Below are 24983 nucleotides of genomic sequence, written 5' to 3' on the forward strand. Positions count from 1 at the left end.
TGTTTTATTTCTATTCCATATAATACATGTTCTTGGTAGGCTGGCCTGGTGCCGAAGCCGAATGGCATTTCTGCGACGCGAAACGAAAACGAAACGCCACGAAAGATAGTCTGGCTCTGTTGCGCCAATACGCAAGAGCGATAGAGATAGATACGTGCATTTCGTTTCGTGAGCGTTTGTGCCATTCGGCTACGTACCCTGAAATTATTAGAGTATAGCTCACCGCTGGGCGAGTAACTATAATCATCAGGGCCCGTAACTTTCATGCCGATGACATCAGTTTGACGTCACGCTGCATATAGGTGATTCAAATAATTTTATTGTAATAATTAATCATTATTCATTAATCAATTACATCATGTACAAATTACTACAAAAGTAAGCTATTCATACGTGGAATACGTGAAACGAAAAGGAAACAATTTGTTTTGTTTTTATAATTTATTGAAATATGGTAACAAAACTATTTAATAAAATGTATATTATAAAAAATAAACAAATAATTTAATTTACTTTTTAACCGACTTCAAAAAAGGAGGAGGTTCTCAATTCGACTGAATTTTTTTTTTTTTTTTTTTGTATGTATGTTCCTCGATATCTCCGAGAATTGTGGACCGATTTTCAAAATTTTTTTTTTGATCGAACGGGTATAACCCCGAGATGGTCCCATTGGTACCAAGTCAGGGTCTGATGATGGGATCCTGGAGAAATCGAGGGAACTCTTCAAATGTTATAGGCACATGTAATGTTTTCAGTGTATTTTTCAAAGGTAAACCAGTATTTACGCCTGATGGTAATAATTTTATGTGGCTGAGCTGATGATGGAAGGTCAACTCCTCAATGGTTAGGAGTTAAAGGATAATTCTTTCACTAGTGTACATGTATTCGGACTGATACATATAATATCAATAGGAACCACTAAAAATCAACAAATAAATAAACTTTTTTAACAAAAAATAAAACCGCCTTCAAAAATAAGCGCGTTACAAAACACGGAGAAACTAAAAAGCAAAAAATAATAAACCTTTGAATTCAGATTTCTTATCGTATTGCAATAATCTAAACATCCAAATTATAAACAAATCAATTATTTTTGGAGTCGGTGCCAGCCTGCGTATGAGTTGGGTGGGGCAAACAGGCAATAGCAAGGCGACGAACAGGTCTGGTACCGACTGCAAAAATAATTGATTTGTTTATAATTTGGATGTTTAGATTATTGCAATACGATAAGAAATCTGAATTCAAAGGTTTATTATTTTTTGCTTTTTAGTTTCTCCGTGTTTTGTAACGCGCTTATTTTTGAAGGCGGTTTTTCACGTATCAAGTAGGTATTAATTATTTCACGTATTTATAGATTAGTTTTGAAGTCATGATTAAAATGATTGATGAATAATGATTCATTATTAAATAAAACTCTTGAATCATCCTATAAGCAGCGTGACGTCAAATTTGTCATCGGCATGAAAGTTCATCGCATAAGATCATCGCCGTGTCTCTTTTATTTGCACGGGACGCGGGAGTGCTTATCTTTTGTTCGTTTTTATAGCCGATAGCTTACTAGCTCGCGGTGGGACCAACGGCAATATTCTGCCGCCAGAGTTGAGCACTAACATACAGTAAACCATAGAGTAACTTATACCTGCATGTGGATTCTAAACAGTATTTTGCAAACATTTCTCTGTGACATTATTGCGTCAAAGCGATTTACAGGTGGCCTATCTGGAGCCACGTGTGATGTGTATTGACAAATCTTGAGCGTTGCGAGTTTCACACCAAAAACTCACATAAATTACCGTATCTTCTTTTTTTTAAGCCTGCACCCACTACTGTTTCTGTTTAGCCTGTTGGTTGACTGGTAGCAAAGACCTATATAACTTCGTATAGACCGATAAAGTCTAAGAAAAAAACGTACCCCAAAACCACACAGGAAAAGGTACGGTGAGCTAGATGGCGATACACCATTGGGGTACACTCGGCTAGATGGCGCTAATATAAATATTTGACATTTTAAAACATATCAAGCAAAGAATATGGCCCAAATTGTCAAAACTGAGGTTCAAAAGTTTTAAGGCTGCTTTCAAAAAAAACGTCAAAAGAATGTAAAATTGATAGTTTTAGTCGGTGAAATACTACACTTTCCGTTATCCAATAGATTTATTTAATTCAAGTTCCAGTTAGAGCATCTTATTATCTTGATTTTTATAAGACTGGATTTTTGAAAACTATCTCACTAAATTAATTATGAATTTTTCTCTAATGCACGTTTAGAAAAACGCACGTATAGAGCTGAATCAGTCGATCTTATTTGTAAAATTTGGACAATTTTGAATATTAAAACGGGTAAATTTATAATTCCTATATCCTGTACCACAATCATTTCAGACTAGATTTTTATTTTAGGTTTTTGAAAAAGAGTAAACTAGCCTAAGGCGAATTAAATTTTTTTCAGAAATTACCGAAAATTAAGTGACAATTTCTTTGAAAATCTACATCACATCGAAGTAAGTTTTGTACTAAATTAATCTGCAACGTTTACTTAAATTGCTGTTATGCCTTAGTGATTATAAATTGCTATTATTGATTTTTGCCAATTTTTTGAAAACGAGCCTTCACCGGTACAATTATTACCACTTTTGGACATTTTCTCATATTTTGTTAGACCATGTAGAAAAAGTCCTATAATGTGATATATATTTATAAACTACTCGCAAAGCCCTTTAATTTGATACCACACACGGTATGAACGAGCGCTCGGTTGCGATTTCACTATTTTTAACACGAAAGCCCTCTTAAGCCTCTGTCGAGAGATGGCAGTCTATGCACTGTGATTACACATTTTACTTTGACAGTAACTCTCTTTAATACTCGATCCTCTTTGACTGGTAGAGAATGTCTTTAGGCATCATTTGTACTTTGTTATATTGTGCAATAAAGTTTTAAAATAAATAATAAACTATTTACTTCTCCGAGACGATTCCGAGGTAACTTTCAACGGGGTAGAGAACCCCTTTAGAACTTTTTTAAGTTTTTGCCCTTCATGGTCACTTTGTTCAACATCCGGCCGTTTAAGAAGCTTTTGGACCTGTTCAAGATTCAAGATATCACCTGGTTCGAGCTTTCGTAGCGTTTTGGAACCACCAGGGTTAAGAATTTTTGATTGTGTGAGTTCACTGAGCGGAACTTTTAAAAACGTGCGTTTAATTTTGAGTTTTTCTGGTTGGCTGTTACTTTGTGGGTCTTTAATATCGGTTGGGCTCTTAAGGACAGTCTGTGCTTCTTTAATATCGTTAGATTGTGGAAGACTTTTTAGTTGATCACTGAGGGTCTTTTTTATACTTTGTGATTTTCTTATATCACTTAGTTCGACATTTGAAAGCGCTTTGAAACTACTAGGGTTGAGAGTTGTTGACTTCGTGAATTCACTAAGCGGAACTTTCAAAAGTGTACGTTTGATTCTGAGTTTTCCTGGTTGGTTCTTCGTTTGTGGGTCTTTATCAGTTGGGTTTTTAATGACAGTCTGTGTTTCTCTGATTTTAGGAGTCTCTTGTTGAATAGTGTTTAGTTGATCGCTGGGTATCATATTCAAGATAGTTTGTGTTTGTGATTTTCTCTTTTTACTAGACGCGGCATTTTGTGAATTGTGACCATCAGGTGTAGTTTCCTCGGGTTGTGAACCGCTAGCAACAGGGGTTAATAATATATTTTTTAGACCAATTGCTGTGGGTTTTAAATTAGTTTTTGAGCCCGTAGACGAATCACTCACAGGTAGAAGTTTTACAAGGGTCTTTGGTTGGATAGCGTTGTTTTCTGTAGGCATGATTCGCCGTCGTTTTGTTAAAGTCTGATTGTTTGTTTCGTCTGCAACAACCTAAAAAAAAAGTGATATAGGCATATGAGTACGGACTTCAGTAATAACGTGAAATATTCAAACAGTAAAATTAATACACTTGATTCTTGATGGAAGATTAGTGCTCACCGCATACATAAATAAAAGTCTATGGACCTATAAAGAGTATAAAGCCTGGCGTCCACTAAAGCGGAATCGAGCCGCGTCGAGTCGAATCGAGTCCTCATATATTTCGAATGCGATTCGACGTGGCCCAATTCCGCCTTAATGAACGGCAGTCTCATGAGAAATGCAGAGAGCGAATTACGCTCCGCGCACACGGATGCAACAGTTGCACGGCGACATTTTTTGTCTTTGCCGTGCGTACATGGAGTGACGACAGAGACAAAAGATGTCGCCGTGCAACTGTTGCATCCGTGTGCGCGGGCCCTTAAGGAGGCTTGCCGCTTGAGCTCGACCATGGACCTTCAATAGGGACTGAGCTCACACTTTTTTTGACATACTAAATTGAACATTATCACCGGTCCAGATATACACCGGTCAAATCTTACATGAAAATCGGCTAAAAAAACAAAGTGTGATGTAAAGCTGGATTTTTGGTATGTTATTTGGAGTCCTTGGCGGAATGTAAGACTATGTTTTGCAAGCAAAAAAAAAGTGCGCTAACTTCGTAATTTAAAAAAAAAAGTAAAAAAATCGGACTTTTTTGGTTTTTATTTTTTTATTAAAAAACTATGCGTTTTTGGTCAAAAGTTGCTTTATAATGTTGAAAGCGCATTAAATTTCAAACAGTTTGACATCTTTTTTATCAATGTCCGTCAAATAGTTTTCGAGATATGAAGCGTCAAAAAAGGTTAATTTTTGACGCATTTATAAAATGTAGCGTTTTGCCAATATTTTTGGACAAATATCTGCAAAATACTTCATGATATGATATATATTGCAATACAACATTGTATAAATTTATTTTGCTTTAGTTTTAGTGCAAATAAAAGTCAGTAAGAAGAATAGTTACTTTGGTAAACAAAAAAAAAATCTATAAATAGAGAAGCCAAGAGTCTGGTAGATTGGTTAAGGTATTAGTTTACGCTAAAAGTTTTAGGTTGAAAGTGTTATCTATTCGATCTTACTTTCTTTGATATCCGTTTATCTGATAAAATTGTCTAAGCTAACTTTGCATCGATTTGACTATTACTAATGAAGAAATAAAATACAGTAAAATTTTGAAGTTTAGTAAATTAATTTAATTAATTTATTTATTATATCAGACAACAAAGGGCCCATAATGGTTAGTACTTATACATTATTGGATATTTTAAAAACTACCTGTTAGTATAACATAAACAAAAAGTCGACACAATAATACAACAATAAAACACTCACCTAGTGGCCTAAATTAGAAAAATAAAACAGAATTAGTTACATTTTACTTTTTCCTTTTTGAGGGTCCTGGTTCTGCATCTTGATGGCACAACTCCTGTAGTGATAGAAAGTCCACTTGAGTTGTATTTGACCACCAATTGCTGTGGAATAAACTACGGGAACGGAAAGCGCCCACGCCAATTATTAAGATACTGGAGAAGTGGTATTCCCAGCAGAAGAACGTAGTAAGATGGAAGTCAACTCTGTCCACAGCCAGCGGGCTAAACTGTGGCGTGAGACAAGGAGGCAGTATGTCTCCGGCTCTCTTCAGCGTGTACATGGATGGGCTGTCGCAGGCTTTGACCAGTACCGAGGTTGGCTGCTCCATCAATGGGCAAATGATAAATCACATCGCATATGCAGACGATAATATATGGTCCTACTAGCACCATCTGTGGGAGCTATGCGTAAGATACTTGCAGAATGCGAGAGATACGCCAGCCAGCATAACATGAGATACAATCCGGACAAGTCTGAATTTATGCTCATGCAGGCAGCACATATGCCCACACATGTACCACCTCTTTTGCTTGATGGAGTTCAATTGCGGAGAGTACACGAAGTCAGATATCTTGGTCACATCTTGTCCAGTTTAAAAGACCAGGAGGACATAGAAAGGCAGAGGCGAGCCACCTCAGTAAGGGCAAACCTCTTGGCTAGAAAATTCGCCAAATGTAGTGACAATGCAAAACTAGTGACAGAGCAAAAAGACAGCTGTTCCTCAGTGTATACTGTCGAGTTATGGTCCGACTACACCTGCGCGGCGGTGAGAGACCTGCGCGTGCAATACAACACATACTATGTAGTCTATGTACTGATATTTCGTTAAACGGAGAATACTATGATTCGGGCACGTCCACGACAAACGACAACGCTCGTGAGATTGCATCGATGTTATTGACCCTCAGTGATATGCTTTAAAAACCAGTCCGTACAAGAACAATTTCGGAACAATCTGATTCAATTAATGAGGGTTTTCTACTCGTAAATATTTTTTTCCGCCAAGCGTCGATCCTGAGGTCTTTTTGACCGTAAACTTAACTAACTAAATAAATAATATTGTCTTCGGTTACCGCGATAGTTACTCATGAAATAAAACTATGGAAAAAGGCAAAGGTCTGCAGTCTCTGAACATGTCATGGATAAAGTCAATCATGCTATAAAGTTTGACAAGCCTCTGGTTCTCGCTAAGGAGAAGCGATATATACCCAGAATGTTGCGAGAGGCCATTGAGATCAAGAAATATCCAAACTTTAATAGAGAGGATGGCTTTACTTTACCACCGGCTTGGGATCCAGTAGTACATCTGATAATGGAACAAGCACGACGAAGGCTGTGAGGCATTTGTGTTGTATGGTGTTGGACATTTGCAGTTTGTTTCTTTGTCAATTTTGTGTAGATTAATTGGTTAATTATTTTTTTTTTTAACAGAGTAATGGTAATTTTTTTGAATATTGTATAACTAGCTTTATTAATAGTGTGTGAACCTGCCTTAGAAATCTATATTATTTGTGGTCATGGTTCGTTAATATTTCTTGTAAGTGGGTAGCTTTTGCACATTTTAATTTTTCCTCAGTCACCCGTTGACCACGAACGCTGTAAAGAGTTCGAAACGTCGGGATGTATTTTAAATTCATTATACGCGATTTAATCCGTTTCCATAGTTTTATTTCATAACTAAATAAATGTTGATTTGATATACGCAAATATGTGTCTGAGTAATACTTGAACAGCCCCCAAATAATCATAATTCATTCTCCGCTACACCTCCTGTAAATATATGTAAACTATCCCATTTGGCCATTACCATCCATCGATTATTTCTGATCCAGTTATACTAGACTTACGATATAATCCTATTTTTTTAAATAAATGGCACACTTTTAGTCTTAAATGAAAGCTAGTGAAATTTTCTACATTTTTATTTTACAATATATGTAATAGCCTGAGTTGTTTTGCTGATATCTGTCTCAAAATATTAGCAAAATGAATATTTTCATAGAAAGGGGAAAAATGTTCTTTTTTTGACGCTTCGTATCTCAAAAAATATTTAACGGACATTGATACAAAAGATGTCAAACTGTTTGGAATTTAATGCGCTTTCAACATTGCACAGCAACTTTTGACCAAAAATGCATAGTTTTTTAATAAAACGGCAAATACCAAAAAAAGTCTGATTTTTTTACTTTTTTTTTAAATTACGAAGTTAGCACACCATTTTTTTGCTTGCAAAATATAGTCCTACATTACCCCAAGGACCCCAAATAACATACCAAAAATGCAGCTTTACATCACACTTTGTTTTTTTTATTTCTCTTTTTGACCAGTGTAATAGGCGTTCGTGTCAGATTAGTAAAAGTGTGTCCACATGAGAGGGTCAAAGTTGGGGCTGGTGTCCCTCTCGCTGTGACCAGTGTTAAAAAGCTTACTATAGTAGTAGTATTTTACCTGTATGATAACTAAGTTTATAAACTTCTTAAATTTTTTTTGTATTATATCGAGGCAAGGGTAACGAATTAATTGGTAAGTCATTATTATGAAGCCATAATACCAAAGATTTGCGCAATAAAAAAAACCTTTGTATATTAGTAGATTTAGTAGTAACTTTGAGTATTGACACTATTGACTGGTATCCCCAAATAATGACTGTGATGACGTCATTCAAATGATTTTGACAGTGGCAATAATCTCTAAATCTATGGGCTCGACTTGGCGAGCGTAGCGGACTGTATAGATAATGTATCTGCGTTTAGGTACCTGTTCGCCTGTGTCAGAGTCCAGGGGATCCTGAGAGTCGGGGTCATCGAACTCTAAAGGAAGCTCTTGCGGTTCCTCCTTTATCTCTACCTTCACGCTGCAATCAGAACAAATATACAGTGTGTTACCACCATGCGAGCATTCATTAACCCTTAAATGCATGAATTTTTCTTTTAACGAGATATTAATAATTTAATATATGTGATAGACAATTTAATGGTTTTCTGAGTCTGGGAAAAATAATAAAAAAAATAATTAATACCGATTTTAATACTAAATCAGTGTTAGAATTTAAATAGGCCAAAACATATTTATATATAATATAATACAATTATTGGCAAGTTTTATTTGTAAAGTTTGACTACTATTAGAAAGGTACACTATTTGTGAAACCCCCATGATAAAATGTTTAAACATAAACTAATTAATTACTAACTCCGAAAAAATCTGCCTAAATCACATACTATAAATCGCCATCATCCTGTTTTTTCACACTTTTCCGCCATTTCATCTTTATCCTTAAATAATAAATAGTAAATGATAATATTATTTAATTATTTATTAAATAATAATAAATACTGAATAATAATTAAGTTATAAATGTGATTTTGGATAGCTTCTTATTGAGCCACAGGCCATCAAATATATACATACATACATACATACACATCACGCCTGTATCCCACAAAGGGGTAGGCAGAGCACATGAACTACTAAGTTTCAGTGCCACTCTTGGCAAAAAGGGGCTGAAAGAAATCCAAACTGTGACATTGCAGTGACAGGTTGCCAGGTTGATCAAATATATGATGCATATATATTTACATCACCATGCATTTAAGGGTTCACTCATTCAGCGATACGCCCAAACTCACTAAGCAAGTACGGCGCGCTACCATACATTCAAATTCAAACTTGTCGCCGATAATAAAATGATCAATTAGCAATCGTTTGCTAAGGTCAGCAAAGGATGTTATTCCATATCAGACGCCAGGCGTTTATAAGATTGACTGTAGCTGTGGTAGTTCTTATATTGGAGAAACCAAACGCACCATTAGCGGAAAGGGTCAAAGAACATATCGCGGCGGTCAAAAAACGACAAATAAATAAGTCTGCGGTTGCCCAGCACTTGCTAGAGTCAGGACCGAACCACTGGATTGAACTGCATAATCCCAAAGTCCTTTCAACTGAACGTCTTTACTATAGCAGGAAAGTACGTGAAGCGATTGAAATCAGGAAACATCGTAATTTCAATCAAAATGAAGGGCAAGGGATTTCATCTTCGTGGAATCCAGTGATTAGCAAGTGTAAACGTGAGAAAACTTCCCGTCCCATACCATCGGATGTCGTGAGTGTTGTATGTAGGCAGAGTGGCAACCCTAGCGTAAAAGTGACTGATGACAATCAAGTGCGGGTAGTTCGAAAAACTCGTACAGCTAGAAGATGTTGATATAACTCCCAGCCAGACTACCCGTGACCACGGACGTAATGTCATGTCCGAAACGTCGGGTTAAATATAAAACGTAAGTTTTACGCGATTAAGTCCCGTTTTAATTTAATAATATGAGTGAAGATCGTGTTAGTTTAAATCAATATAAATCATATATTGATTGAAAACGTAAGTTTTACGCGATTAAGTCCCGTTTTAATTTAATAATATCAATATAAATCGTTTGCGAGTTTTGTAAAAGGGGAAGAAGAAATATTAAAATCATACCATAGAGAAATAAGTAAGGGAAGAGTTGGAACTCCATACATCAGTAAATGCGAGTCATTTGTATAGTCATAGATAAGTGACATCTAGCGACAATCACGCGTCAACTAACGTAAATTATCAGTACTGCTACTTGTCAATAGATGTCGACGAACGAAGAGTCTATTGCTCACCAATTTTTAGATAATATTACAATAGTATTAATCAGTATTCTGTTTTCAATTCCTTCTGCTTGTAAAATAAGTTGTAAACTGTTCTAATATTAAATGTTTGGCCGCCAAGACACTGTTGCCACCTAGTATCGAGTAGTGGTACTGATAATTCACGCTATTTGACGCGTGATTGTCGCTAGATGTCACTGAACTATGCCTATACAAATAACCCGCATTTATATGGGAGTTACAACTCTTCCCTTACCTATAAATAAATATTATAGGACATTCTTACACAGATTGACCGAGGCCCACGGTAAGCTCAAGAAGGCTTGTGTTGTGGGTACTCAGACAACGATATATATAATATATAAATACTTATATACATAGAAAACATCCATGCCTCAGGAACAAATATCTGTGCTCATCACACAAATAAATGCCCTTACCGGGATTCGAACCCGGGACCGCGGCGCAGCAGGCAGGGTCACTACCGACTGCGCCAGACCGGTCGTAAACCTATTCCTCTACGATCATACATACCAATCGACATTAACTTCGTATAGTTCTAGAAGGTTTTCCGCCTGCAACTGTTGCCTTATGACTTCCAGCACTGCCTCCGTTTGGCTCTGTTAAATGCAAAATTTGCGTTTTCATTCAAAGATTTCGTGTGTGTGTGGATTAAGTGAGCACCTTCCGAAAATAAAAAAAAATATGCTGATCATTTAGTAAAAGTTCTAAAACAATTGTAAAACGAATCTCTGAATTTGTAAAAAGATAAATCAAAAGATACAGCCATTAACATGTGCTCACTCAGTTCTCACAAACTACCAACGAAAACAGTGAATATATTCATTTAACATATAATATTTATATACTAACATTTAGTAAAAAATAGGCCAACCTACCTCTATAAATATTAGATCACCTAGTGACGTATTAATTTTTTTACAAATAGTTTCTTATGCTCACTCAATCCACACACTTTTGAAAAGCCGAATTTTGATGAAAAACATAAGATTTAGACCGCTATTATATGTGTATAGTTTAGTAAAAGTGAAATGGGAATTTGTAAAATACAAAACGAACCACTAACGTGTCAGGTTTTTTTATAATAAATTTTTGTAAGTGCTCACTCAGTCCACACGTTTTGAGAAAGTTAAAAATGTAAATATCTTACGATTTGTAGCACCTAAGACACTCGAAAGTACTTCAACATTTAGTAAAAATTTTTACTAAATATCCACCATCTAATATTTTATATTCGTTGTCTGGTTTTAAAGATATTCAGACATAACTTTTCTCATACAAATGTATCAAGTAGGGTGACCACACTATGCCGGCTCCTGATTTTCCCCACCTTCCCATTGTCATATTGAGATTGGGGAGTTTCGTTCATTCAATTTTGATAATATTAAACTAATACCATATTAATTATCCATCTGCAAACTGTTTTTAGGTTATGTTCTTGGCCTAGTGATGATGTGTATTGTGTAATTTTTATCGACGTCAGGATAATAACCATATCGACATGCATGCATTAAAAAGGACATGAATGATAATTGGTAAGAAACAAAGAATATAATACTTCACTAGTAAGAAACCAGAACCTGGTAATCTAATCGCGCTAACAGATGAGCGTACCGGATTTGTAAGTGGGAGCGAGAAATAGTTATTCTTTTCTCGCTCCCACTTACAAATCCGGTAAACTATTATCAAAATTGAACGAAACTCCCCAATCTCAATATGACAATGGGAAGGTGGGGAAAATCAGGAGCCGACATAGTGTGGTCACCCTACTTGATACATTTGTATGAGAAAAGTTATGTCTGAATATCTTTAAAACCAGACAACGAATATAAAATATTAGATGGTGGATATTTAGTAAAAATTTTTACTAAATGTTGAAGTACTTTCGAGTGTCTTAGGTGCTACAAATCGTAAGATATTTACATTTTTAACTTTCTCAAAACGTGTGGACTGAGTGAGCACTTACAAAAATTTATTATAAAAAAACCTGACACGTTAGTGGTTCGTTTTGTATTTTACAAATTCCCATTTCACTTTTACTAAACTATACACATATAATAGCGGTCTAAATCTTATGTTTTTCATCAAAATTCGGCTTTTCAAAAGTGTGTGGATTGAGTGAGCATAAGAAACTATTTGTAAAAAATTTAATACGTCACTAGGTGATCTAATATTTATAGAGGTAGGTTGGCCTATTTTTTACTAAATGTTAGTATATAAATATTATATGTTAAATGAATATATTCACTGTTTTCGTTGGTAGTTTGTGAGAACTGAGTGAGCACATGTTAATGGCTGTATCTTTTGATTTATCTTTTTACAAATTCAGAGATTCGTTTTACAATTGTTTTAGAACTTTTACTAAATGATCAGCATATTTTTTTTTATTTTCGGAAGGTGCTCACTCAATCCACACACACACAAAGATTTCAACATTCTTGTTTGATGCGTTGGTAGAACGCTATAACGCCATTGGTTGATGAGTTTCAGGGACCGGACAACCCCTTCCGCGCTACAAGCCTTTCATTGGGAATCCCTAACGTAAGGACGACCCAATCGAGAGACTCTCCCTTTCGAACTGCAAGCCCATTCATTTGACTAGCCCTTACAAAAAACTTAGCAAAACAATAAAGCTAGCCCTGTGCATTGGCTTACCGCTATCCGATACGGCTTGCAAGCCTTTAATAAGGGTTACCCTTATTTTAAGCGCTATTTATAAGGCTTTCCCTTTTGTTGAAGCGTAGTCGAGCCTGGCGTGAAAGAGACAGGATTATGAATCTAAGCTAGTGTAAGAGGCGGAAGGAAAATGCGCTGTTGCCACTCCGCACTATGCGTCCCATTTTTAATTTTGCAACGAAACATGTTTTCGTTGGATAGAAGTAGAACACGGCTAGAAATTATTTTTAATGAACTGGGAGACAAGGGACTGAGGATCGCCTGATGGTAAATGATCATCGTCGCCCATAGATCAGTATGTATGTTCGTACCTACGTATGAATGTATGTAGGTATGTATGAATGTATGTAGGTATGTATGAATGTATGTAGGTATGTATGTATGAATATAAATATATAAATATGTAAATATGTACATACAGTGTTGGCCGAAAATCAATACAATTAACCATTATCATTACACATTGAAAACGTTAATTGCCAACATAAAAATAAGCCGTTTTCGTCATCCAACTCGCCTTGATGAGTTAATTGGGTGAGCAGTTCCTAAGATAGAGCTGATGCTGAACCCTGGCTTTTCCCAGGGGAACGCGGGTTTGGTTTAACATAGGCAAGCGCTGTTTTCGTCATCGGACTTGTTTTGATGAGTACTTGAGTGAGCAGTAACCAAGGTAGAGCTGATGCTGAACCCTGGCTATTTCTAGGGGAACTCGGGTTTCGTGCAACATAGGCAAACGCTGTTTTCGTCATCGGACTTGTATTGATGAGTACTTGAGTGAGCAGTAACCAAGGTAGAGCTGATGCTGAACCCTGGCTTTTCCCAGGGGAACGCGGGTTTGGAGTAACATAGGCAAGCGCTGTTTTCGTCATCGGACTTGTCTTGATGAGTACTTGTGTGAGCAGTAACCAAGGTAGAGCTGATGCTGAACCCTGGCTATTCCTAAGGGAACTCGGGTTTCGTGCAACATAGGCAAACGCTGTTTTCGTAATCGGACTTGTATTGATGAGTACTTGAGTGAGCAGTAACCAAGGTAGAGCTGATGCTGAACCCTGGCTTTTCCCAGGGGAACGCGGGTTTGGAGTAACATAGGCAAGCGCTGTTTTCGTCATCGGACTTGTCTTGATGAGTACTTGTGTGAGCAGTAACCAAGGTAGAGCTGATCCTGAACCCTGGCTATTCCTAGGGGAACGCGGGTTTGGAGTAACATAGGCAAGCGCTGTTTTCGTCATCGGACTTGTTTTGGTGAGTACTTGAGTGAGGAGTAACCAGGGCAGAGCTGATGCTGAACCCTGGCTATTCCTAGGGGAACTCGGGTTTCGTGCAACATAGGCAAACGCTGTTTTCGTCATCGGATTTGTATTGATGAGTACTTGAGTGAGCAGTAACCAAGGTAGAGCTGATGCTGAACCCTGGCTATTCCTAAGGGAACTCGGGTTTCGTGCAACATAGGCAAACGCTGTTTTCGTCATCGGACTTGTCTTGATGAGTACTTGAGTGAGCAGTAACCAAGGTAGAGCTGATGCTGAACCCTGGCTTTTCCCAGGGGAACGCGGGTTTGGAGTAACATAGGCAAGCGCTGTTTTCGTCATCGGACTTGTCTTGATGAGTACTTGAGTGAGCAGTAACCAAAGTAGAGAGCTGATGCTGAACCCTGGCTTTTCCCAGGGGAACGCGGGTTTGGAGTAACATAGGCAAGCGCTGTTTTCGTCATCGGACTTGTCTTGATGAGTACTTGTGTGAGCAGTAACCAAGGTAGAGCTGATGCTGAACCCTGGCTATTCCCAAGGGAACGCGGGTTTGGTGTAACATAGGCAAACGCTGTTTTCGTCATCGTGAAATATCTAAGACTCGTCTTTATGACTGGTACTTGGTTGAGTTGAGTAGTACCATAGAATCTGTCAAACTATTGCTGTTGATTGTTGTGAATTCTATGAAGATCGTTTGAAACAGAAATACTTTTCTGGTGGAAATCAAGCATACAGCGCGTCTGATAGTAAGTAGTTACCGTAGTCTATGGACGCTTGGAACTCCAGTATTCTCTTTATTCCCTGTGTTACTATTAGTGAAATCGACTGTACTTAATTTTGATATTCAAATGGATATACATACGTATTTTTTTAGACACAAATAAAGTGTTTCATGTATGGCAAATTAATAAATGTGTTCTAACTACTTGATGTTAATATTCACTTCTGGTAAGATTTTTGTTCAATTAATATTATGTTTTTATGCCTAACTTGAGATTGCATGAAATATTTCTATATTATAATGTACCGAAACCAGAGTTGCCCTAGATACCGCCAGGGCTCAGCTACAGCGCTGTCTTGCGCCACTGCGCACCCAAGTCCTCGTCAAGACATGTCCGATGACGCAAACAGCGTTTGCCTATGTTACACCAAACCCGAGTTCCCCTAGGTACAGCTAGGTTTCAGCATCAGCTCTATCTTGGGTACAGCTCACCCAAATACTCATTAAGACAAGTCCGATGACGAAAACAGCATTTGCCTGTGTTACACTAAACTCGAGTTCCCCTAGGTGCAAACAGAGTTCAGCATCAGCTGGACTTTGGGTACTGGGTACTGCTCACTCGAGTACTCAAGACAAGTCCGATGACGAAAACAGCGTTTGCCTGTGTTGTGTTACACTAAACCCGAGTTCAACTAGGTGCAGCCAGAGTTCAGCATCAGCTGGACTTTGGGTACTGCTTGCTCGAGTACTCATCAAGACAAGTCCGATGACGAAAACAGCGTTTGCCTGGGTTACACTAAACCCGAGTTCCCATAGGTGCAGCCAGAGTTCAGCATCAGCTGGACTTTGGGTACTGCTCGCTCGAGTACTCATCAAGACAAGTCCGATGACGAAAACAGCGTTTGCCTGGGTTACACTAAACCCGAGTTCCCCTAGCTGCAGCCAGGGTTTAGCATCAGCTGGATTTCGGGTACTGCTCACTCGAGTACTCATCAAGACAAGTCCGATGACGAAAACAGCGTTTGCCTGTGTAACACTAAACCCGAGTTCCCCTAGGTGCAGCCAGGGTTCAGCATCAACTGCACTTCGGGTACTGCTCACTCGAGTACTCATCAAGACAAGTCCGATGACGAAAACAGCTTTTGCCTGTGTTACACTAAACCCGAGTTCCCATAGGTGCAGCCAGGGTTCTGCATCAGCTGGACTTTGGGTACTGCTCACTCGAGTACTCATCAAGACAAGTCCGATGACGAAAACAGCGTTTGCCTGTGTTACACTAAACCCGAGTTCTCCTAGATGCAGCCAGGGTTCAGCATCAGCTGGACTTCGGGTACTGCTTACTCGAGTACTCATCAAGACAAGTCCGATGACGAAAACAGCGTTTGCCTGTGTTACACTAAACCCGAGTTCCCATAGGTGCAGCCAGAGTTCAGCATCAGCTGGACTTTGGGTACTGCTCGCTCGAGTACTCATCAAGACAAGTCCGATGACGAAAACAGCGTTTGCCTGGGTTACACTAAACCCGAGTTCCCCTAGGTGCAGCCAGGGTTCAGCATCAGCTGGACTTCGGGTACTGCTCACTCGAGTACTCATCAAGACAAGTCCGATGACGAAAACAGCGTTTGCCTGTGTAACACTAAACCCGAGTTCCCCTAGGTGCAGCCAGGGTTCAGCATCAACTGCACTTCGGGTACTGCTCACTCGAGTACTCATCAAGACAAGTCCGATGACGAAAACAGCGTTTGCCTGTGTTACACTAAACCCGAGTTCTCCTAGGTGCAGCCAGGGTTCAGCATCAGCTAGACTTCGGGTACTCATCAAGACAAGTCCGATAAAAAAAACCGGCCAAGAGCGTGTCGGGCTACGGTCAGAACCTATCAAGTTCAAAACAATTTTCCTAGAAAGTCGTTATAAAGTTCTAGTTTTGTGATTTTTTTCATATTTTTTAAACTTATGGTTCAAAAGTTAGAGGGGGGGGACGCACTTTTTTTTCCTTTAGGAGCGATTATTTCCTAAAATATCAATATTATCAAAAAACAATCTTAGTAAACCCTTATTCATTTTTAAATACCTATCCAACAATATATCACACGTTGTGGTTGGAATGAAAAAAAAATCAGCCCCCACTTTACATGGGGGGTACCCTAATAAAACATTTTTGCCATTTTTTATTTTTGAACTTTGTTGGCGTGATTGATTTGATATACATATTGGGACCAAATTTCAGCTTTCTAGTGCTAACGGTTACTGAGATTATCCGCTGACGGACGGACGGACAGACAGACATGGCGAAACTATAAGGGTTCCTAGTTGACTACGGAACCCTAAAAAGCAGCGTTTGCCTGTGTTACACCCGAGCAAAGCAGGAGCCTATCATAACTATAAGTATTTGGTATTGAAAATTGAACCTTATTTTATCTACAGCCGTTTCCATTAAACAGAAACGCGCAAATATCACACACAGTGCCGCCATAGGTAACGATCGTATGTTATTTCGTTCGGAGTAATGTGTGCTTTATGAGCGAGGTACAGGATTTAAACTCGCACGATATGATCTATAAGGGAAAGCAAATAAAACCCAATATAAGGCTCACCCTTATGGCGTTAGGCTGAGCCGATGATAAGGGTTTTGAAAGGGTATTGGGCTATTTTAGGTAAGCGCTTTCGTTAGGGCTTTAAAAGCAAAATGAAAGGGTATCGCGTCAAAAGGGTAGGGTAAGTTAAGCCTAACGAAATACCCATACAAAACCCCGTATAAGGGATAGCGGGCCGGTCCCTGGTCGCTACCAGGGACCGGACAACCCCTTCCGCGCTACAAGCCTTTCACTGGGAATCCCTAACGTAAGGACGACCCAATCGAGAGACTCTCCCTTTCGAACTGCAAGCCCATTCATTTGACTAGCCCTTACAAAAAACTTAGCAAAACAATAAAGCTAGCCCTGTGCATTGGCTTACCGCTATCCGATACGGCTTGCAAGCCTTTAATAAAGGTTACCCTTATTTTAAGCGCTATTTATAAGGCTTTCCCTTTTGTTGAAGCGTAGTCGAGCCTTGCGTGAAAGAGACAGGATTATGAATCTAAGCTAGTGTAAGAACAGGAAGGAAAATGCGCTGTTGCCACTCCGCACTATGCGCCCCATTTTTAATTTTGCAACGAAACATGTTTTCGTTGGATAGAAGTAGAACACGGCTAGAAATTATTTTTAATGAACTGGGAGACAAGGGACTGATGGATCGCCTGATGGTAAATGATCATCGTCGCCCATAGATCAGTATGTATGTTCGTACGTATAAATGTATGTAGGTATGTATGTATGAATATAAATATATAAATATGTAAATATGTATGTATGCATGTAAATATACAGTGTTGGCCGAAAGTCAATACAATTAACCATTATCATTACACATTGAAAACGTTAATTGCCAACATAAAAATAAGCCGTTTTCGTCATCCAACTCGCCTTGATGAGTTAATTGGGTGAGCAGTTCCTAAGATAGAGCTGATGCTGAACCCTGGCTTTTCCCAGGGGAACGCGGGTTTGGTTTAACATAGGCAAGCGCTGTTTTCGTCATCGAACTTGTTTTGATGAGTACTTGAGTGAGCAGTAACCAAGGTAGAGCTGATGCTGAACCCTGGCTATTTCTAGGGGAACTCGGGTTTCGTGCAACATAGGCAAACGCTGTTTTCGTCATCGGACTTGTATTGATGAGTACTTGAGTGAGCAGTAACCAAGGTAGAGCTGATGCTGAACCCTGGCTTTTCCCAGGGGAACGCGGGTTTGGAGTAACATAGGCAAGCGCTGTTTTCGTCATCGGACTTGTCTTGATGAGTACTTGTGTGAGCAGTAACCAAGGTAGAGCTGATGCTGAACCCTGGCTATTCCTAAGGGAACTCGGGTTTCGTGCAACATAGGCAAACGCTGTTTTCGTCATCGCACTTGTCTTGATGAGTACTTGAGTGAGCAGTAACCAAGGTAGAGCTGATGCTGAACCCTGGCTTTTCCCAGGGGAACGCGGGTTTGGAGTAACATAGGCAAGCGCTGTTTTCGTCATCGGACTTGTCTTGATGAGTACTTGTGTGAGCAGTAACCAAGGTAGAGCTGATGCTGAACCCTGGCTATTCCTAAGGGAACTCGGGTTTCGTGCAACATAGGCAAACGCTGTTTTCGTCATCGGACTTGTATTGATGAGTACTTGAGTGAGCAGTAACCAAGGTAGAGCTGATGCTGAACCCTGGCTATTCCTAAAGGAACTCGGGTTTCGTGCAACATAGGCAAACGCTGTTTTCGTCATCGGACTTGTCTTGATGAGTACTTGAGTGAGCAGTAACCAAGGTAGAGCTGATGCTGAACCCTGGCTTTTCCCAGGGGAACGCGGGTTTGGTGTAACATAGGCAAGCGCTGTTTTCGTCATCGGACTTGTTTTGGTGAGTACTTGAGTGAGCAGTAACCAGGGCAGAGCTGATGCTGAACCCTGGCTATTCCTAGGGGAACTCGGGTTTCGTGCAACATAGGCAAACGCTGTTTTCGTCATCGGATTTGTATTGATGAGTACTAGAGTGAGCAGTAACCAAGGTAGAGAGCTGATGCTGAACCCTGGCTATTCTTAAGGGAACTTGGGTTTCGTGCAACATATGCAAACGCTGTTTTGTCATCGGACTTGTATTGATGAGTACTTGAGTGAGCAGTAACCAAGGTAGAGCTGATGCTGAACTCGGGCTATTCCTAGAGGAACTCGGGTTTCGTGCAACATAGGTAAACGCTGTTTTTGTCATCGTGAAATATCTGAGACTCGTCTTTATGACTGGTACTTGGTTGAGTTGAGTAGTACCATAGAATCTGTCAAACTATTTCTGTTGATTGTTGTGAATTCTATGAAGATCGTTTGAAACAGAAATACTTTTCTGGTGGAAATCAAGCATACAGCGCGTCTGATAGTAAGTAGTTACCGCAGTCTATGGACGCTTGGAACTCCAGTATTCTCTTTATTCCCTGTGTTACTATTAGTGAAATCGACTGTACTTAATTTTGATATTCAAATGGATATACATACGTATTTTTTTAGACAGAAATAAAGTGTTTCATGTATGGCAAATTAATAAATGTGTTCTAACTACTTGATGTTAATATTCACTTCTGGTAAGATTTTTGTTCAGTTAATATTATGTTTTTATGCCTAACTTGAGATTGCATGAAATATTTCTATATTATAATGTACCGAAACCAGAGTTGCCCTAGATACCGCCAGGGCTCAGCTACAGCGCTGTCTTGGCTACTGCGCACCCAAGTCCTCGTCAAGACATGTCCGATGACGCAAACAGCGTTTGCCTATGTTACACCAAACCCGAGTTCCCCTAGGTACAGCTAGGTTTCAGCATCAGCTCTATCTTGGGTACAGCTCACCCAAATACTCATTAAGACAAGTCCGATGACGAAAACAGCGTTTGCCTGTGTTACACTAAACCCGAGTTCCCCTAGGTGCAAACAGAGTTCAGCATCAGCTGGACTTTGGGTACTGCTCACTCAAGTACTCAAGACAAGTCCGATGACGAAAACAGCGTTTGCCTGTGTTGTGTTACACTAAACCCGAGTTCAACTAGGTGCAGCCAGAGTTCAGCATCAGCTGGACTTTGGGTACTGCTTGCTCGAGTACTCATCAAGACAAGTCCGATGACGAAAACAGCGTTTGCCTGGGTTACACTAAACCCGAGTTCCCCTAGCTGCAGCCAGGGTTTAGCATCAGCTGGATTTCGGGTACTGCTCACTCGAGGACTCATCAAGACAAGTCCGATGACGAAAACAGCGTTTGCCTGTGTTACACTAAACCCGAGTTCCCATAGGTGCAGCCAGAGTTCAGCATCAGCTGGATTTTGGGTACTGCTCGCTCGAGTACTCATCAAGACAAGTCCGATGACGAAAACAGCGTTTGCCTGGGTTACACTAAACCCGAGTTCCCCTAGCTGCAGCCAGGGTTTAGCATCAGCTGGATTTCGGGTACTGCTCACTCGAGTACTCATCAAGACAAGTCCGATGACGAAAACAGCGTTTGCCTGTGTAACACTAAACCCGAGTTCCCCTAGGTGCAGCCAGGGTTCAGCATCAACTGCACTTCGGGTACTGCTCACTCGAGTACTCATCAAGACAAGTCCGATGACGAAAACAGCTTTTGCCTGTGTTACACTAAACCCGAGTTCCCATAGGTGCAGCCAGGGTTCTGCATCAGCTGGACTTTGGGTACTGCTCACTCGAGTACTCATCAAGACAAGTCCGATGACGAAAACAGCGTTTGCCTGTGTTACACTAAACCCGAGTTCTCCTAGATGCAGCCAGGGTTCAGCATCAGCTGGACTTTGGGTACTGCTCACTCGAGTACTTATCAAGACAAGTCCGATGACGAAAACAGCGTTTGCCTGTGTTACACTAAACCCGAGTTCTCCTAGATGCAGCCAGGGTTCAGCATCAGCTGGACTTCGGGTACTGCTTACTCGAGTACTCATCAAGACAAGTCCGATGACGAAAACAGCGTTTGTCTGTGTTACACTAAACCCGAGTTCCCATAGGTGCAGCCAGAGTTCAGCATCAGCTGGACTTTGGGTACTGCTCGCTCGAGTACTCATCAAGACAAGTCCGATGACGAAAACAGCGTTTGCCTGGGTTACACTAAACCCGAGTTCCCCTAGGTGCAGCCAGGGTTCAGCATCAACTGCACTTCGGGTACTGCTCACTCGAGTACTCATCAAGACAAGTCCGATGACGAAAACAGCGTTTGCCTGTGTTACACTAAACCCGAGTTCTCCTAGGTGCAGCCAGGGTTCAGCATCAGCTAGACTTCGGGTACTCATCAAGACAAGTCCGATAAAAAAAAACCGGCCATGAGCGTGTCGGGCCACGGTCAGTGTAGGGTTCCGAAGTTTTTCATATTTTTCTCAAAAACTACTAAACCTATCAAGTTCAAAACAATTTTCCTAGAAATTCGTTATAAAGTTCTAGTTTTGTGATTTTTTTCATATTTTTTAAACTTATGGTTCAAAAGTTAGAGGGGGGGGGGGGACGCACTTTTTTTCCTTTAGGAGCGATTATTTCCGAAAATATCAATATTATCAAAAAACAATCTTAGTAAACCCTTATTCATTTTTAAATACCTATCCAACAATATATCACACGTTGTGGTTGAAATGAAAAAAAAATCAGCCCCCACTTTACATGGGGGGGTACCCTAATAAAACATTTTTGCCATTTTTTATTTTTGAACTTTGTTGGCGTGATTGATTTGATATACATATTGGGACCAAATTTCAGCTTTCTAGTGCTAACGGTTACTAAGATTATCCGCGGACGGACGGACGGACAGACAGACATGGCGAAACTATAAGGGTTGTCTACTAAGTTGACTACGGAACCCTAAAAAGCAGCGTTTGCCTGTGTTACACCCGAGCAAAGCAGGAGCCTATCATAACTATAAGTATTTAGTATTGAAAATTGAACCTTATTTTATCTACAGCCGTTTCCATTAAACAGAAACGCGCAAATATCACACACGGTGCCGCCATAGGTAACGATCGTATGTTATTTCGTTCGGAGTAATGTGTGCTTTATGAGCGAGGTACAGGATTTAAACTCGCACGATATGATCTATAAGGGAAAGCAAATAAAACCCAATATAAGGCTCACCCTTATGGCGTTAGGCTGAGCCGATGATAAGGGTTTTGAAAGGGTATTGGGCTATTTTAGGTAAGCGCTTTCGTTAGGGCTTTAAAAGCAAAATGAAAGGGTATCGCGTCAAAAGGGTAGGGTAAGTTAAGCCTAACGAAATACCCATACAAAACCCCGTATAAGGGATAGCGGGCCGGTCCCTGATGAGTTTCATCAAAGACATATATAACTCCGTATAGGCAGATAAAGTCTAAGAAAAAAAAAAAAAGTACCTCAGTACCACACAGAAAAAGGTACGTTGGCCTAGATGGCATTACACCTTTGGGGTACGCTCACCTAGATGGCGCTAATATTAATATTTGACATTTTAACACATATCAAGCTAAAAATATGGGCCATATTGTCAAAACTGACGTTCAAAAGTTTTAAGTCTGTGTCAAGAGATGGCAGTCTATGCACTGTGATTACACATTTTACTTCGACAGTAACTCTCTATAATACTCGATCCTCTTTGGTTTCATCTAGCGCTCCACTCGGCTCGCATTCCAGCACGATAGATACAAAATGGTCGGAACTCACGCGCGAGGCGCCTTGAGTTTGGAACCGTTTATAACTCATTAAAAGTTCAAAATTAAATTTGGAATATGTACAAAATTTTGTATACGAGGACTGGGGAGGAAAGCACACAAGGTAAGGTGGGGACAGATTTAAGGGCTTTTCTTGAGGGGTAAGATGATGATGATATTTCGTATAATCAAAGACATATGTAACTCCGTATAGACAGATAAGTCTAAGAAAAAAACGTACCTCAGAACATTACAGAAAAAGGTACGGTGGCCTAGATCGCGTTACACCTTTGGGGGACGCTCGGCTAGATGGCGCTAATATTAATATTTGACATTTTACATATCAAGCTAAGAATATGGGCCAAATTGCCAAAACTTTGGTCCAAAAGTTTAAAGACTTGTCGAGAGATGTCAGTCTATGCACTGTGTTACATATTTTACTTTGACAGTAACTCTATAATACTAGATCCTCTTTGGTATAATGAAGCACCACGGGCGGCTTTCCATCTTACCTGATAAAATCCGTTCAATCTTCTCCCACCGTACCTCACATCAAAAAGATGTGGTAACTAAACGCCTGCTCCGTTCCCCCATCTCTTTCTCTCTCTCTTGGGATAGATATACTCACGTTACGGCTCAGGTCTCAGCCACGACATTGGTCTAAGCGCGGCAGCGGTGAGCGGCGGCCATACATTGGAGCGAGACACAGCCATGGGACTTTTCATTCGCACGTATGGCTGCCGCTCACCGCTGTCGGGCTTAGACCAATGTCGTGGCTGGGTCGTTAAGATGTTGTGTATCAATTTATTACAATAAATAATAGGTCAAGCATTCAGATTGGTATTAATTAATTAAATAATTACCATATGCTACAAACAAACCCACTTGAGCACCTCGATATTATAAAAAGAGAATCTGTATAAAACGGTTGGAACTCACCCGTGGGGCGCCTCTAGGCGTGCGCAGCAAGAAGTGTGAGTCGTGCGGCGCGCACTCGGCGCACGACGCGCACAGCGGACCGCGACCACATTCCACGCACCAGAAGGGGAACCTGTAAGAACATATACAGAAATAATGTCAAGTTCCTCATTCGGCTTTCGTCATCCATTCTTTATTTGTCAGTAGTCTTTGTCGTTTTCGATCATAATATGTGACGTTATCTGGGTAAAGGGACCTTATTGTCGATTTCGCTTACGGCTCAGCCACGACATTGATCTAAGCGCGACAGCGGTGAGCGGCGGCCATACATCGGAGCGAGACACAGCGATGGGACTTTTCATTCGCACGTATGGCTGCCGCTCACCGCTGTCGCGCTTAGACCAATGTCGTGGCCGGGCCGTTACTCGGCGTCGTATTTGCATACGAACATCGCTCATAACGCCGTAAGCGCCATCGACAATAAGGTCTCTTTACCCAGATAATGGCACATATGTGTTGTTTAGGTAAATAATAAAAGCTCTGTGCAATGATTATATGTACAGTTATACCTTTCAAGTACAATTAATCGGTAAATGTTGATAGTTTATCGATATAACTTTATCGACATGGCCTCAGCATCCGTTCAATTTTTGTTAACAGCTGAGCTGACTTAGGCACTGGTCCCACCACGAGCTAGTAAGCTATGAGCTATTGGCTATAAAAACGATCAAAAGATAAGCACTCCTGTGCAAAAAAAAAGAGACACGGCTATTTTATTTTGATAGCTCACCGCTGGGCGAGTAACTATAAATATCGCCGTGTCTCTTTTATTTACACGGGAGTGATTATCTTTTGTTCGTTTTTATAGCCGATAGCTCATATCTTACTAGCTCGCGGTGGGACCAGTGCCATAAGCGTATGACAATGACTAAAGCTGTGATATTTATAAATCTCAACATTAATATGTCGCATTGTCGCAATAGTAGATTGTTACACAAGAGAAATAAATTAAATTTATAAAGGAACGGTGGATCACACTCACCCATAAGTAATTACAGCACAATCTTTACAGCAATTAACTTCCTCGGGAGCTACTGAAAAGAAACATGAATAACTTTAAATTCTTATTTTTATTGAAGACTCCAAAGTTCTTAGACAATAAATAGTAGAAATTATAACCTAACGAAAAAATTTCAATTTGGGAAAAACCCCCGACCGCGACATAGTGGATGATTTTCATGAAACATGGCTAAGAACACTGCCAACTAATTTAGCTTTCCA

General features: G+C 39.9%; 1 protein-coding gene across 1 annotated transcript in view; it reads right to left on the bottom strand.

Moving 5' to 3' along the window:
* Positions 1-2795: 2795 nt before the first annotated feature.
* Positions 2796-24983, bottom strand: part of LOC125237470 — a 29580-nt gene continuing 7392 nt past the window's right edge. The window contains exons 7-11 of the mRNA XM_048144576.1: positions 24745-24796; positions 23724-23835; positions 10433-10518; positions 8027-8123; positions 2796-3868 (exon numbers count right to left, since the gene is read on the bottom strand). Coding sequence (XP_048000533.1) covers positions 2954-3868; positions 8027-8123; positions 10433-10518; positions 23724-23835; positions 24745-24796 — 1262 coding nt within the window. The 3' untranslated portion in view covers positions 2796-2953. The remainder of the gene's footprint in view (positions 3869-8026; positions 8124-10432; positions 10519-23723; positions 23836-24744; positions 24797-24983) is intronic.

The sequence above is a fragment of the Leguminivora glycinivorella genome, chromosome 21, assembly GCF_023078275.1.
Source record: "Leguminivora glycinivorella isolate SPB_JAAS2020 chromosome 21, LegGlyc_1.1, whole genome shotgun sequence".
NCBI lineage: Eukaryota > Metazoa > Arthropoda > Insecta > Lepidoptera > Tortricidae > Leguminivora > Leguminivora glycinivorella.